The 17500-nt window shown below is 41.1% G+C and overlaps 2 protein-coding genes across 2 annotated transcripts in view; both read right to left on the bottom strand.

Moving 5' to 3' along the window:
* LOC308099084 (E3 ubiquitin/ISG15 ligase TRIM25-like) overlaps positions 1-17500 on the bottom strand; it is a 228588-nt gene that overhangs the window by 112969 nt on the left and 98119 nt on the right. The window lies entirely within an intron of this gene.
* Positions 5429-17500, bottom strand: part of rac2 (Rac family small GTPase 2) — a 13699-nt gene continuing 1627 nt past the window's right edge. Inside the window, exons 2-6 of the mRNA XM_080447699.1 lie at positions 15053-15124; positions 12899-13016; positions 12644-12706; positions 8869-9028; positions 5429-6384 (exon numbers count right to left, since the gene is read on the bottom strand). Coding sequence (XP_080303825.1) covers positions 6254-6384; positions 8869-9028; positions 12644-12706; positions 12899-13016; positions 15053-15124 — 544 coding nt within the window. The 3' untranslated portion in view covers positions 5429-6253. The remainder of the gene's footprint in view (positions 6385-8868; positions 9029-12643; positions 12707-12898; positions 13017-15052; positions 15125-17500) is intronic.

Genomic DNA, 17500 nt, shown 5'->3' on the forward strand with positions numbered 1-17500 from the left:
CTATTGCACTTCAGATAGGGGTGATGTACAACATTTTGGGGGAAACAATATTTATTTCTTGAACATTTTTGAAAATCTTCCCCTATATAATGTATGCCCGTGAATAGGGGTTGAAAGTTGTAGAAAATATGCTATTTCTTGACAAAGGCACAGATGAGTTGGGTGAGTAGCCTATATCTTTAAAAGTAACAAAGAACTCAGATCATCTAGACTAACTTCCTATTGTCTACTCTAAATTGTCCCACTGTCAGTCCATCCGTCCGTCCGTGTGTGGTTCCGTCTGTAGTTTATCTCCGGCACTGTTGGTTTGATCGCAGCGAAACTGTGCACGCACACTCCCTGGATGCCAGAGCAGAACCTCTGCCCCAAATCTTTCACATGGGCCTGTCATAGCACCACCAGGAGGCTGATTTGTGCCCAAACATCACGCAAATCTGTAGAGAGTATCTCTATAGTCATTTAACAAAACCGGTCTTTCCGATTTTTCATATTCCATCCTGATTGGCTAAGATTGGCTTCCAAAGTTTACAGGAGTGCTTTGTTTTGAACAAAAATCCCTCAAATAATGTAGTTGTATACAACTTGGTTCAGGAGTGGAGACCTCCCTCTGCTTATCACAGCCACTCCCCCATCCTCAATCGCTTCCCTGTCTACCACACCTACCTTCACTCATTAGCCACTCCCCATTCATAATCACCCGTATCCAAGTTCGTCCTCCTCCACCCCAACCTCCTCCTTCCCCCTCGATTCTCGCTCTTCACCCTTCTGTCTGTACTTCTCTAGGAATCCAGGGGGGACAGTGACGGAGCATAGACGACCGACCACTCCCCGAACAGAGCAACGATGGCCGTCAGCTCCCGAGACTACTCCCCAAAATGCTCAGTCTCGCCTCACCTTGGGTTCCTCATCCCTTTCCACGTTCATCTCATTTCGTTTCAATAAATCGTTAAACTTAAAGGGAAAGACCACTCATTTTCAACATTGAACTATGTCTTTAATACACCTTAGAGCTGTTGTGTGGAAATAAGAAAAAAGTTCCCCCCCTTCTGTGTTGCCTAGAAAAGGATAATTGATTGAGGTCATGTGATCAGTGACATACGCAGGGTGTACTTTTGGCTCCGCCCCCTCAGTCAAAAGTCAGACATAGTTCAATGTTGAAAATGAGTGGTCTTCCCCTTTAAGTAGAGGTGTGGTCTCTTACTAGTGAATTGAGCAAAGTGTGCGATTTCCGTGAAAAAACGCACATTCCCACTAGGCCAAGGAAGAAATGCCACTTGATTTTTTTCAAATCAGCCTCATGGTGGTGCTGATAACTGATTCACGTTTTTACCTATACTGCTGCACCGATCTGTGTAAAACTTTGTAAGCGCACTCCCTAGAGGCCAAGGAAAAACCTTTGCCCTGCATTTTTCACATCTGCCATTCATAGCGCCACCAGGAGGCTGATTTGAAAAATGTTGGCATTTCTCCCTCGGCCTAGTGGGAATGTGCGTGCAGGATTTCACAGAAATCGCACGCTGTGTTCATGATTTGAGACACCAGGTTACAGGAGTGGTTCCGTTTGGAACAAAATGCCACAAATCATGAATGCAGCGTCCGATTGTGGTGAAACTTTACATGCACATTCGCACCACGTTGAGGAACAAATGCCACCCTTTTAACGTTGCCCTATTAGAGCGCCACCAGGAGGCCGACTTTTGCGAAATATTTTTTCTTTATATTACTTCTATTATATTCTTTATACTACAAATACAAAAAGTCAAGTGATCAAGACGGATCCGTCCTATTTTTCCTATTCCATGCTTATTGGCGAATCCCGAACATTGCTGGCCCACAATAACCTACCTGACCTGGCGGAGACCTGTGCTCCGAGGAGCACTTTTTCTAGTTGCATTATGAATCTGTAAAAGCAATACCATGCACCCCTGAAAATATGGTTAAACTGGGTTTAAGCTGGGTAGCCTATAATATCATGGGGGTGGCAGTGGCTCAGGGGTAGAGTGGCCAGTAGAGCGGCTGGATGGGAACCATGAGGTTTGCAGTTCGATCCCCCACAAGAGTTACTGTTGAAGTGTCCTTGAGCAAGACGCTGAACCCCTAATTGCTCCCGATGAGCAGGTTGGTGCCTTGCATGGTTTCCTCCGCCATCGGTGTATATGAATATGTATGTGTGAATGGGTGAATGTAATGCACAATCTATGTAAAGCGCTTTGGATAAAAGCGATATATAAATGCACCATTTATCATATTTTGCAGGTCGAAATCTCAGTCAAAGGTTATTTCATTCATGCACTGTCTTTATTGTACTGGATTTATGCTTGCCTAGTCAACAAAGGCGCCACCGACAGAAAAGTCAATGGGTAATTTTTATAAATCAGTGACAAAGAAAAAGGCTTTCATTTCCATAAATGGTAGTGCATCATTTTTTCCACGGCCAAAGCCATCATTAAAATGGCCTTGACAACAGCTATGAGTCAATTCATCTGGATGATTCCAACTGTGTGTGTGTGTGTGTATGTGTGTGTGTGTGTGTGTGTGTGTGTGTGTGTGTGTGTGTGTGTGTGTGTGTGTGTGTGTGTGTGTGTTTGTGTCTGTGTCTGAGCTTGATTCATCATTCACACCACCCGATAGTATTTCTAATGGTAACATCCAGATTACATGGAGACATGACTGTCAGGACAGCAGCAGAAAACTGCATTTATAGCCCTGGCATCATGGTCTACTGCCGTGTTTCTCAACCACTGGTCCACACAGACTGGTTCATGACATAACTAGAAAAAGTTAACAGGTCTCCGCCAGGTTAGGTAGGTTATTGTGGGCCAGCAATGTTCGGATCGCCAATCAGGATGGAATATGACAAATCTGACGGATTCGTCTTGATCACTTGACTATGGAGATAATATGTACCGATTTGTGTGATGTTTAGAATACATTTGTAGGAGTAATATAAAAAAACATATTTTGCAAAAATCGGCCTCCTGATGGCGCTATAATAGGGCAATGTTAAAAGGGTGGTATTTGTTCCTCAACGTAGTGCGAATGTGCGTGCGCAATTTCACAACAATTGGAGGCTGCGTTCATGATTTGCGGCATTTTGTTCAAAACGGGCCACACCCCGACTCCCGCAAACTTTAGATGTCAATCTTAGCCAATCAGGATGGAATATGAACCATCTGAAAGACCGGTTTTGTTAAATGACTATAGAAATACTGTGTACCGATTTGCGTGATGTTTAGACAAAATCTGTAGGAGTACTGTAAAAAATAAAATAAAATTTAACGCGGCCTCCTGGTGGTGCTATAACAGGCCCATGTGAAAAATGTGGGGCAGAGGTTCTGCTCTGGCATCCAGGGACACACAGACACGCACGGACACACGGACGCACGTTCGGACGGACGGACACACGGACGGACGGACGGACAGATGGACGGACGGACAGACGGACGAACGGACAGGGTGCAAAATCTAATCTCATGCCTTTTGGCCTGATGGAGACAATTACAGGTGATCAATGGGAAAATGTTTGAAAATGTTTAAATATATATTGTACCTTAATATATCAAAACAATATTTTATAATATTTCATTCATTAATAAATGTTTTGAACTAAGTATAAATCCAGCTTTAAGATCATTAATGTTAAATATTAATTAATAAATAAAAGATTAATGAATTGAAATTACTGTTATACCTTATACTAAATATATTGTTTTGGGTGTGGTGGTCTGAGAAAAGGGGGTTGGACAGTTCCTGTCCAGCCCCCCCAGAAATTAAAGTTCCTTTAAATTAAAGTTCCTTTAATTTCTGTTTTCGGCATCAGTGGGGTCAAATAGTGCTGGCATCGTGTCTTTGGGGCTGTTTGGAGTTGGCATAGCCATTTTCATGAATGTACCACTCACATGGTCTGAGAAAAGGGGGGTGGACAGTTCCTGGCAAGGAAATCTGTATTGCCGAATACAGTCAGACTCTAAACTCTTTGATTTCTGTTTTCGGAATCAGTGGGGTCAAATAGTGCTGGCATCTTGTTAATTTGTCAATTTGTGACTCTGAGTACACAAATGTAACCAAATGGACCTGTTTGGATACATTTGGTACACTCTCAGAGTTAGATTAACACTGGGGATTGTGTCAGATATGGCTGACCTGCAAAAACCCTCTGTTAGGTGCTGATGCACTGGAACAGCAGTGTTTGCACTTTAGTTTGATGCCTTTCATGTCCCTGACATGGCGTCTGATTGAAGTATGCTCACTGAGCCATACTCTAGAGGGATAGATGGCAGTTTGATGGAAACACTTCTTTCTTTTGAAAATACTTTATGTCATTTGGTCATGCAACAGAGTATAAATTAGCCCATAGGCTAACATCAGTGAGACCTTAAGAGGATATGTATTCATATATACAAAATAAAACACTGGATCATCAGTCAGCAATCTCGTCCACCAAACTCAGCCTGCAGCACTTTGACGGTGGCTGGTTACACTCAAGTTCAAAGTCTCAGCCAAAATGCAATCACTGTGGCTGATTAAAATAAATACATTCATAATACATTCGTTTATTGCTTATGGCATTAGGGAGAGAGAGAGAGAGAGAGAGAGAGAGAGAGAGAGAGAGAGAGAGAGAGAGAGAGAGAGAGAGAGAGAGAGAGAGAGAGAGAGAGAGAGAGAGAGAGAGAGAGAGAGAGAGAGAGAGAGAGAGAGAGACACACACACACACACACACACACACACACACACACACACACACACACACACACACACACACACACACACACACACACACACACACACACACACACACACACACACACACACACAGCATAAGAGGCAGGGGAGCCAAGGTTTTCCTGTTGGTCATTCTGGTGTATGGTGTCCTTGAGCACGACACAAATCACCTTCTGTAACTGCTCCTGATCGGTCTCCCGATCTGAGCAGTTTGGTGCCTGAATGAATGTTTGCCTCTGCCGTCGGTGTGTGAATGAGTACCACATCAGCTCACGCGTATATGGTAGGCTGCGTCGTTGCAGCGTGTGTGAATGGGTGACCGTGAAGTACATTGTAAAGGGATTTGTATGGTCAGAAAGACTAAAAAGGCACTCTATATGAATGCATGCAGGCCATTAGGCATGCAACAGTGTATAACTGGCTGGACCCAGCGGACAGTTGTATCATTAGGACAAGAAAGCACTTACTGCTTTATTATTCAATGCTGCAGATTAATTTAAACTCAGTGACACAACCTCATGAGAGAATTAGAGGCAACAAACTATGTATGGATGAAAACTCATCCTCCAGGTATGAATGTGCAGAATTAATTGATTGAATGATTGTGATGGCAGTTACATGTAGAGGCCACAAGCCATGAATGCTTTCATTTTCTGCAATTATTAAAGCTACTATTTCTTTCCACTGAAACATACCACAGTTAAAATGCATTTAAGAGTGTGAGTTTATTGTGTAATATTTGCGTGAAATCTGTCAAACATACATTTTAAACATACACCACAGCTGCAGCCCTGAAACAATAGATGTATATGCTAATTTGCATTCTGCAATAATACAAATAAAGACATACAGCAAATTACAATACACCATACATTGTTTTCTCTCCAAATAGGCAGTTACTGGGCATGTAATCTAACATATTATAAAATAAAAGCTTTTAAACTCATACACTCATACACTGACTAATTCAAAGGTTTGAGGAATGGCGTAATTACAATACATTAATATATATGCTGGTGAACTGTAAGGGCTTGTTTGAAAACAATTTAACAGTCTAAGCCCCACATACACAGTAAATCCTGTGTTGATTTATTATGTATAAATGTAACCAAATGGACCTGTAATTACTGTGAATGAAATTATACTATGAATGGTAATATACTCCATTCTTACACATTTAATACATACCTGCTGTTGATGCCTCTTACTTGCACAAGTGAGGTACTCTGCCTTATTTCTGTTATTTAAGAAAACCATACCTTATTGATGTGTTATTTGAGTTTCCTTGATTGTCTTTTAAAACCGCAATCCGTGATAGCTTGTATAGAAAATAATTTCACCCACACTTTTACACACAACTTGTGAAGTGACAATAAACTTATGGTCCGTTTGGTTACATTTGTACACTGAGTGTTAAATGAACACGTAGGATTTTACAGTACTGCAAAGCACAACTGAACATATGTAAGGCAAGTTTTCTGTGTGATCCCTGAGCCCCTTTCCCTGTGTGACAGTGGCCATGGTGGACATCTCAAAGTAGGTGGCAGCCTCGTTTCTTGACCTTGGTGGGTTGTGGACACAGCACGGCTCTAATTGCCTCATCAAACACCGTCTTCAGTCCTCTCTGGGTTAAGGCGGAGCACTCAAGGTACTTCACTGAGTCTAAATAGATATACAGTATATGTTATGTCATAATGTATAACATAACATGTCAATGACATACAGTAAGTGTAGCACAGTGGCTCTGCCTGAAGACCAGAAGCCTAATAATGTCTCCCTTGATCATATCTCGCCTTTGGCTGAGTGGTAGTTACATAAGCAAACACACGAACACAAGCACACACACACACACACACACACACACACACACACACACACACACACACACACACACACACACACACACACACACACACACACACACACACACACACACACACACACACACACACACACACACACACACACACACACGCACACACGCACACATGCACACACACATGCAAGTGGACACATGAAAACAAGAGCCTGCAGCAAAATTAGCTTTTTATGGCCATGAGGTATATAATACCAGCAGGGTACCCAGTGTTGCACAGGTTATTGTGCAGGTGCAATAGGTTCAAAGTACTTAGAAAGCCAGTCTATGACGTCAGTACTGTGTAGTCAGGCATCTCCATCTCTAAAAAGTTAAATATGAATGTATAAAACATTTCAATGACCCAAATCTTCTGACTTCTGAAATCTTCTGACTTCCGACTGACTCACTGACTGACAACTTCAACTTTATATTTCTTCTTCCAGTATAACCCCGACAATACTGTCTCCTCCATTATGAAATGTTGAATGACCAGCCATCTGCAGGGCCAACCTTTTTCTCACTGCAGAACTGACAATTATGAGAAGGTAGCATTCATTTCTGCACTGGTCTCTGTGGGGTTTGGCAGTGTTCTGTTCAGGGTAATGTGATACACCGTCTCACTGTACCATGGTCAATCATACCATACACAGGTCAATTACATATTGGCTCCGGCAAGCGGGAACCTTGTATGTCCAAAACTGTTACTTTTCAGGAAATGGACAAACCTGTGTTCCAGTACAGTACAGTACAGTACAGTACAGTACAGTACAGTACAGTACAGTACAGTACAGTACAGTACAGTACAGTACAGTAACAAGCTCTTGTTAATACTTTTCATTGGTCGACAGACTAACCAAGCGTCCCTATAGGCAAAAATGTTCAAAGATGTGAAGAATTCTTCTAAAATAGCGAGAATAGCAAATGTACAAGCTCACCATGCGTCACATCCCAACATGTTGGGAGCTTAAGTAGATCAGTTATTTACACTACTTTTGCACGACAGTCATTACATGACAAAGTATAAAATAAGACATTCATTTACGAAAAAACATAAAAAGATGACATATGGATACAAGGCTTCTGCCCGACTGTGATACTGTCACATTCCATCACAACCTCAACGATCCGTTAATGATCCAAAGGTCGTTACCACAAGATCCCCTATAGAATCTAGATCAGAGATTACAGACAGCTGGTGAGATCTACAGAGCACACTGCCACGAAGACAGCAATAAAAATGCTAGCCAGACAATAGCTTAGCCAGTCTGACTGGCAGGAGAAAGAGTGGGCAGATTCTTCTAGCATGAATGGGAAAGGACATGCTGTATGGCACAATTTTTTTTAAATTTATGTTTATTTAGTCTAGCGTTAAGATTCTACTGGCTTGTCAGAAATAAGATTTAATTAGCAATTTAATTGGGATCTTGTGCCACCCAATGCTCACCTCACTTTAATTGTGACATTTCTACTTGTATAGTGAGGAAAGTGAAAGTGAATACTGATAATATCGTATGCAGGCAGGGTTCCAAAGAGCTACGGAGAGCTAAACTCCTCAGGAAGCCTCATTAGGGAGCTCTAAAATATTGCTGCTGGTTTTATTCTGTATAAAAGTACATTTTCATATAGTGTATTTAGGTTCTTGAAATAAATACAGTTAAAGCCTGATAGAAAATCACTTGTCAACATGTGTTTTTATTCACACATAGCCATTTCTGATAATTTGTGTCTAATAAACACAATGATGTTGTTTATTGCTAATGTTATCTTCCATGCATTTACACACAATGCGTGTTACACACTATACGCTTTTTTTTTTTTTAGCGAACGTTTTCTGGTTGAGGCTGTGGGCATTTTCATATTTGTCATGGGATGTAACCTAGGTCTTGTGTGTTTCAAGAAATAATGTTTGCCGGCAGAGAGCTATTTTAAAAAAACATTGCAATGGTGAAGAATTGTTTGTTTCTTTGTTGTCCCAGGCTAAATATTCTCTGTATAATTTAAAATGTATTGATTTATTTTTTCATGTAGGCGGAGCCTGAAAAATAGGGCTCCCCCGAAAGCCACATTGTAATTTGATATACAGTATGCTGCAGAATTTGACACGGTAAAGAAAGTTGCAAGGGGTTTTCCACATGAGGGACATGTCATCATGTGTGATGCAATAACAAAGACAGAATGACAGACCAATTTCTTCAGTTGACATTATAGCGACAGTAGCCTACCTGGGTCGATAGCTAAAAGAAATCCTGTGTGTGCTGATATTTAATGCAGAGGAAAGCTACTCTTACCTATTTCCTTGGCCAACGCCAGGCCCTGAGGGTAGGTGATGGGAGCCAGCTTCTTCTCCTTCAGCTTCTCTATGGTCTCCTTCTCATCCCTCAGATCCAGCTTGGTGCCCACTAGGATGATGGGGGTGGAGGGGCAGTGGTGCCGTACCTCTGGGTACCACTAGAGGGGGTAATGGTAAATACACAGACACAGGTATGCATGTATACACGCATGCACGCACGCACACACGCACGCGCACACACGCACACACGCACACACACACACACACACACACACACACACACACACACACACACACACACACACACACACACACACACGGGTCAGGGGTGGCATCAATTAACTTTGTGCCCTGAATCAAGTCAGGAAATGGAAATTCGATATTCAGAACAGGACACTCATCTACTCTAAAATGAAATTAAAAGGAAATTATTCCGAGTGAATAAGCTGTTTTTTTTTATGCATTGCAGCTTCACTACTGTTGCCTTAACTTGCCAATGAAACATGGAGAAGCTTTAGCATTTGTAGGTTCATGTAATGTTTTCAACTTTTCATTTTATAACCATTTGATTGGTGTTCCAAAAACCAACACATTTCCCATCTTGGAAAATTATTTTAGATTTGAATCGATTATTAAATATGATCGGTTCAAATCTAAAATGTTAGTGACTTACTGTAAACTGATACAAAGGAAATAATGAAATACAAATGTTTAAGACATGACATACTGTAACATACTGTAATCCAATCCACAGTGATAACCCATGCAGAAAATAAATTCATATGTCATATTATTCAAAATGTACAAATCACAAACTATTTTTTTGAGAAAATAGTTTGAGATACCAACATATATCTAAAATATATTGTGATTTTCTTTTTTTCTTTTTTACTCTACTGTCTTTTACTACTGTACATACAGTACAGCATGTAACAGAAACATATCCAAATAGGAGTTTTATAGACACTTAATAATGCTGCATGATAATGATATATAATAATGTTAACATGAATGAGTCCATTAAACAAAGAGCAGTAATATAATCAGTCCACTTTGAAACCTTTAATAAAACAATATGACTGCCTGTGTTCACTATGTTCACTTTACTTTTGATATCTTTTGATATCTCTGTAATATCTGATGATTCAATATTATCATCGGTGGGGATATCTGTTATCCGAGCTTCTGGTCAGACTGAATTAAATACATGCATTTCCTTTGGGGAAATGTAGACTGTCTGAAAGGTTTGAAATGTATGTGCAATATATGTTAAGCACATTAACCCTGGCTTCCCACTTTTTGGGAACAAAATAATAATAAAAAAGCGACACATGAGCTTTGTAGATCAGATATTTTCGCTAAGCTTATGGCTTTAGAGGTTAAGAAAATGTCTCTCCCTCTGTTTTTTGTTTTGTTTTTTTTCTTCACTAATCATACCATGAACATGGGAATACACCAGGGAAATATACAGAGGCAATAACCACAGGCGACACTACAGCTTCATTTGACAGCTAATTAGCTACTGTATGTGACATGAATAAGGTGTAATGTTATCTACAGACTTATTCATCATAGACATTCCACTTGTATCTCCATGTGTTTTATCTACCCTGAGATCTTGTTAAGAAACTTCAAATTGTCTTTTCTTTTCATGCATCAGAATCAGACAGCTTTGAAAGAAATGAGGAAATCTTTGAAGGAGATGGAGTAATGTGTGATGTGTTTTGTGAAACAGTGTGACAAAATCTGTTTTAATCTCAATTGAGATAGGCCATCAGTAGCTACTGAGATATTAATCACGACTTCTGCAATGACTACCGATGTGTATGCCTCATCTGGTTGCCGCCACACCGTCTGCACACTGCCTATGCAGGGTCTTTAAATAGAACTGCAATTTTCAAGCTTTCTTTTCTGATGTAATCAACATGGCGAAACGAAAACGTGGGAAACATTCATGGCCCCCAATAATTTCAATAACTATATTTTCTCGCCTCAATCCTTACTGCCCACCTGCTATGAAGATTGCACTAGAGATGATGTGGTATAATACTTTTTTCTTGTGATCTGTTGCTGTGTAGGACTGTAGGTATAGGTATATTTAATCAGAACACAGTTAGTGTTATTACATTTGCTTTGATTCATGTGCAGACAAAAAAAGAGCAGCATGCTCATTAATCTTATTGAATGTGTAAGTTGTACATATTCGTTTAAGGAAAAGGGATAATAATTAGTTTTTAAGAACATCTTACTATTGTTATATGAAACGGTATAATAGGTCATGATTTGATATTTTATGAAAGACATGTGCTTCAAGTGAAACAAAATAGGAAAATATGTGGATCTTCGGATCTGCATAGCGTGCCTGCTACCATTAACCACTTGAACCCTAGCATCCCTATTCTGGGGGGAACATTTGCCGAAAATAGCATGTCTACAAGCTCATGATGTGTGTGACAATGTAACACATTTTGAGCTTATAGATCGTCTATTTTCAGAGAAAATATTTGGTGCAGAGGGAAAAAAGAGCAGACCAAGGACAGAGCCAACTCAGGTCAAGAGACTATGTTGGCCTGAGCAGCTAATCTCGGGCACCATTGGACCGATCGGCGTGAAACTGCCCATGCCCCAAATCTTTCACATTGGTTGTTATGTTATAGCGCCACCAGGAGGCAGATTTTTGCAAAATATTCTTCCAGGACAGATTACAGATTACAGTTTTTGTCCAAACGTAACGCAAATCGGTACACATTATCTCTATAGTCATGTGATCAAGACAGATCTGTCTGATTTTTCATATTCCCTCCTGATTGGCTAAGATTAGCAATTGAAACATTGCTGGCCCACAATAAGCTACCTGACCTGACCCTACCTGACCTGATCTGATCTGTGCTCCGAGGAGCACAGATCAGATCAGATCAGATCAGATCAGATCAGATCAGATCAGATCAGATCAGATCAGATCAGATCAGATCAGATCAGATCAGATCAGATCAACCTTTATTGATGCCTGTGGAAAAACTCAGGTGCCAATTTCGATTGGCTGACATTCTAATATGAGTGCCAATATCTACCTATAATCTATTGTCTCTGTAAAGGTGCCACTGTGTGTGTGTGTGTGTGTGTGTGTGTGTATGTGTGTGTGTGTGTGCGTGTGTGCGTGCGTGCGTGCATGCGTGCGTGCGTGCGTGCGTGCGTGTGTGATACACACGTATATATGTATTAATATACATATATGTGTGTGATACACACACATATATATGTATTTACTATACATATATAGTCAAGAAATGCGAGGAACAGTCTAACACACGTACGCGTGCACGCGCACACACACACACACACACACACACACACACACACACACACACACACACACACACACACACACACACACACACACACACACACACACACACACACACACACACACACACACACACATTCTGTGCATTCATAGATATAGATTATACCTGTATCCTAGCAACGGCCACCATGCAGCTGTCAGAAACAATGTAACATTAACCAGTCTCAAACATCTATTATGACTTTGGTAAATCTATTGGCTTTGAGTATGAACACATTGATTTTCCTTAGTATAACCAGCCTGCACCTTTAAAAAAATACAAATGGACCAAATCAACGGTTTAGGATACTTGCAAACGAGGACCTGGATGCACAAGAAAAGCAAAGTATGAAGGAACTACTTCAAGGGCAGTATTTGAATGCTGTAATCCTAGGAAGACAAAGGTTGAACAAACGCAGCATTGACTGACCTTGGCTCTGACGTTCTCAAAGGAAGCAGGGCTCACCAGAGAGAAGCAGATGAGGAACACATCCTGTGCATGAAACAAAACGGTAAGGAACAGTAGGGAACGGAGAAAGGCGGTGAGCATTTCATGAGATTGAATACAAAATGTGATCATGAATGCTCTCCATTGATGTATTTTATATGTGTAGTGTGGATATGCGTGTGTTTTGCTGAGTGAGTGCAGTATGTGTGTGAGTGCGTATGAAGCAACAGGTCTTACCGTCTGAGGATAGGACAGTGGTCTCAGCCTGTCATAGTCCTCTTGTCCGGCTGTATCCCACAGTCCCAGGTTGACTGGCTTACTGTCCACCATTACATTGGCTGAATAGTTATCAAACCTGCCAGAAAAGGAAACCCGACACAGATATGAGTCACAAAGTCACAGCAACCACCACACAAAAACGAATACATCTTATGTGTGAGTGAGTGAGTGTGTGTGTGTGTGTGTGTGTGTGTGTGTGTGTGTGTGTGTGTGTGTGTGTGTGTGTGTGTGTGTGTGTGTGTGTGTGTGTGTGCATGGATTAAAGCAAAATAAAATCTCACGACTAATAAAAATGTTTGTTTCCACGCCATTTCCTAATATGCAATTCGTGAAACAGCATGAAAGGAACACACACACACACGCGCGTTGTGTTTCATAAACAATTAGCACAATATGTATAATTATGATGTTTTGGTAGCTATACAATCAACCAGTTGCAGAAATTGCAGATTGATGCTAAAGTCAGCCATACTAGCCCTGACAAAAAAAGGTAATTTAAAACAAAATGCCGGACGCCAGAGGGTTAACCTTTGCTTTTATGAAATATCTGAGATCATTAGGATTTTCTGGAGGATTGAACCACTTGTTTAACCAGTTTGACCACTTCAAGTACTCTTTAAGCTGACAAAAAAAGGTAATTTAAAACAAAATGCCAGACGCCAGAGGGTTAACCTTTGCTTTTATGAAATATCTGAGATCATTAGGATTTTCTGGAGGATTGAACCACTTGTTTGACCAGTTTGACCACTTCAAGTACTCTTTAAGCTTAAAATAGCGAATAACCAGAAATAGACAATCTACAAGCTTACAACACACGCAGTGCAATGCGTGGTAAGCTTGTAGATAGTCTATTTTCGGTGCATGACATGCTTCAATAGAAGACATGCTGACTTCTATGGAATCCAAATGACTGAAATCAGTCGTGGCGACTGAGAACTTGAATCCATGTGTGTGTGTGTGTGTGTGTGTGTGTGTGTGTGTGTGTGTGTGTGTGTGTGTGTGTGTGTGTGTGTGTGTGTGTGTGTGTGTGTGTGTGTGTGTGTGTGTGTGTGTGTGTGTGTGTGTGTGTGTATGTATGTATGTATATATATACACATATATATATATATGGTGGTTCTTCCGAGCCAGCCTGCGTTACGAATGGTAGCCACGCCCCAAATGGACAATGCACTATAAAAATTAGATCAAACAATTTTATCAGCAAAATTGGAAGAGAAATATATTAAAACATTGTCTAAGGTATGTGCAATTGTGCATTGCACAAGATAAACAAACACGACATATAACAACTTTTTGGGGCGTAACGTTACTTGCTGCGGTCACCATGTTTGTTTTACGGAGAAGTAGTTTAATTTGGAAATTACTTATGTGTGCACCTGGGCCAGCCCCTGCCCCGCTATATGGAACGGCTCCTGCCCATACTGTCAGCGGCCCCATCCCCATTTATCCACCTTTCATTTCAACGTTCCCCAGGCTGTCTGAGAATGCAAGCCTGGGTTCCGAGGTTAACCTGTTCCCAATGGACATGCGCTGCTATTGCCGGAATCTCTGTCTGTCTGTCTGTCTGTTTGACTGTGCTTCGTATACCTCGAGAGCTGTTCATTCGATCGACTTCACAATTGGCGGATGTATTGCTGAGGCCCCAAGGAAGTTCAGTGTTGTGTGTGAAGTCGATGGGATGAGTAGTTCTCGACAACACTACAAGATGAGTAGTTCTGGACAACACTACACAAGCAGCACTTCCGGGGACCAAATAATCGGCGGCGGCCGGAAGGGGCGTGTTCCGAATGGGCACATATGCTCCTAACGACCACACCCCGAACGGAGATACTACAGTATCGTATAAATATCCTTTTTTGTGTATTAAATAAATAATATATTTCAAAGTTGGCCAATGCAAACAAATACATTGTCTGATAATTAGGTGGTTTGTTCATTACAGTATGGCTGTTGTGTGTTGAGTAGGATCGTGTCCGTGTCGTGTCTGTATGCACTCTCGCGCGCGCGCGCGCGTGTGTGTGTGTGTGTGTGTGTGTGTGTGTGTGTGTGTGTGTGTGTGTGTGTGTGTGTGTGTGTGTGTGTGTGTGTATGAAGCAGTGGTACAACACTCACACTGTAGGGATGTACTCTCCGGGGAAGGCGTTGGTTGTGTAGCTGATCAGCAGACATGTCTTCCCCACAGCTCTGTTAACACAGATTGAGCAATCAGCTGTGTGCCAACACACGTTGCAAGAGCACAGGGAGTTCCACACAGGACAGTAATATGGAAATGCATAAAGAAGGGCTGGGCAATAGGGACAAATATCACAATATTTATGACCAAATACCTCAATATCGATATTGTGACGATAACATACGTCTACCTTGTGACGAACGTATTGTGACGAAAATATTAATTTTTGTTGAATTACTGAATTTATATAATATTGATATATTGCCATATAATGCGCCAAATGGCCTCACCAGCCACCACAACTGCTGCATCCAGAATATAGACGGTTAATGCGTTGGCAAGGCCATTTGATATAGACTCTATATGCATTCATGGACATGAAATGGTTCTTTGTCGTTGTCACTTGAGACGCACTCCAATCCCTCATGGTCATTGGTAAGTGCAGCTTTGAGAGAATATTGATTAAAACACAAAAGAGAAAATTTCAACTGGTTCATTTGTTATTATATTCACTGTCGACATACATCAAACTGTCACAACTGTCAAGAAAGAGATGGTGGATGGTTTGTAAATAAATAAATAAAACAGGCTCTTTCGTAACAACACTCTGTTCTACAATTATATGAAAAAAACGCCTTTGAGGGTGTTGAATAGAATTGCAGCTGAGAGAGAAATTCCACAGGAAAACAGCCCTGCAAGTACAGGCATGAGAGGAGGAATGTTGGGTCGAGGAGTCTTGTTCTCGCGAAGGGATTGTTGTGAGCACGGTTAGAAAGTGCCACCCAAGGCTAGACGCATTATAACAGACTTGTGAAAAAAGGGAAACAAATCTGCTCAGTAAAATCCTTAGTATTCTTCTGAGAGTGTACAAATTGATAAATTAACACTGAGGATTGAGGAAGAAGGGGTGTTGGTGTCTGAGTGTCTGATTTATAATATGCACCATACTGTATCTATTCTTGCCACTCTGACTCATATACACATGCTGTTGACTTTGTTGGTACAGCACGGTCCTACACTGTGAAATTCCCGTTACATTTTTCCTCTCAGAATTAAATGAACAATCTGGATTTCGCAGCATACATGCTTCTCAATCTCTACCTGCTTCTCTAGATTTGTTGTTCTCTTTATGTGTGTGTGTCTATGTCACTCTCTCTCATTTGTGTACATCTGGTACTGCCCCTGATATCCTGATTAACTCAACTTTGATGTAGAATTCTGGCGATGACAGTAGAGACCGATTACAGGTAAAGCCAAAAGGAAATGCCCTATAAATTCAGTAGGGAGTGGGTGTGCTAGCAATGCACCCATAAAAATGTTATGGAATAAAGTGACAAACAGTATCACAACAGTCATCCTGAAACTGTGGCACAACTAGGCGCCGCACTGGCATATCGTCCTGCCTTTGCTATAAATCAGGAATTAACAGACACACACACACACACACACACACACACACACACACACACACACACACACACACAGACACAGACACACACACACACACACACACACACACACACACACACACACACACACACACACACACACACACACACACACACACACACAGTCTCAACCATCACTGAAGACTAGTGACTTCTATTTAGCTCAGTAAATGATGGATGCTGTTGTTTGACAAAATGTAGCCAAATGGCCTCGTAGGGGTCCATTTGGTTACATTTGTACTCTCTCAGAGTTAAATTAACACTGAGTATCTTACTGTGCTTTGTACTGGGCCATGTGCCACAGATGAGTGGCAGGGCAATCATGCCATGTCAAACATACTGTAACTGTACACAAGACATGTCCATCCTCTCTCTAGTTTTCTTCTTCTTTTTTTTAATCTGTTGAAGAAATGCGGTATAAATACTCTGGGATTTTGAGTTTTTCCTGTTTTTATTCCAAACACTTGATTATGGTTTCAGACACATTTTCCCCCTGTGGCGGGAACAGATGTCAAATTAACTGATGAGAGCAGAAGACGTGTCTGGCAGTACAACATTATAATACTGTAACTAATTCATACCACACTTAGGCTACCATACATATTCATACGCTGGCTGCTGTGTAATATGCTCAATGGTGTGTAATAAATACAAGTTTCAGCTAGTGAATGAATATGAAGTGTGTGTGTGTGTGTGTGTGTGTGTGTGTGTGTGTGTGTGTGTGTGTGTGTGTGTGTGTGTGTGTGTGTGTGTGTGTGTGTGTGTGTGTGTGTGTGTGTGTGTGTGTGTGTGTGTGTGTGTTTAAAGTATCTGTTACTTTGATCCCTAATTTTCATCCTTTTCTGTTTGGCATCTCTCCCCCTCCCTCTCACTCCCCACTCTCTCTCTATTTCTCTCTCTCTCTCTCTCTCTCTCTCTCTCTCTCTCTCTCTCTCTCTC

Source organism: Gymnoscopelus braueri (assembly GCF_963280865.1).
Source record: "Gymnoscopelus braueri genome assembly, chromosome: 13".
Classification (NCBI taxonomy): Eukaryota; Metazoa; Chordata; class Actinopteri; order Myctophiformes; family Myctophidae; genus Gymnoscopelus; species Gymnoscopelus braueri.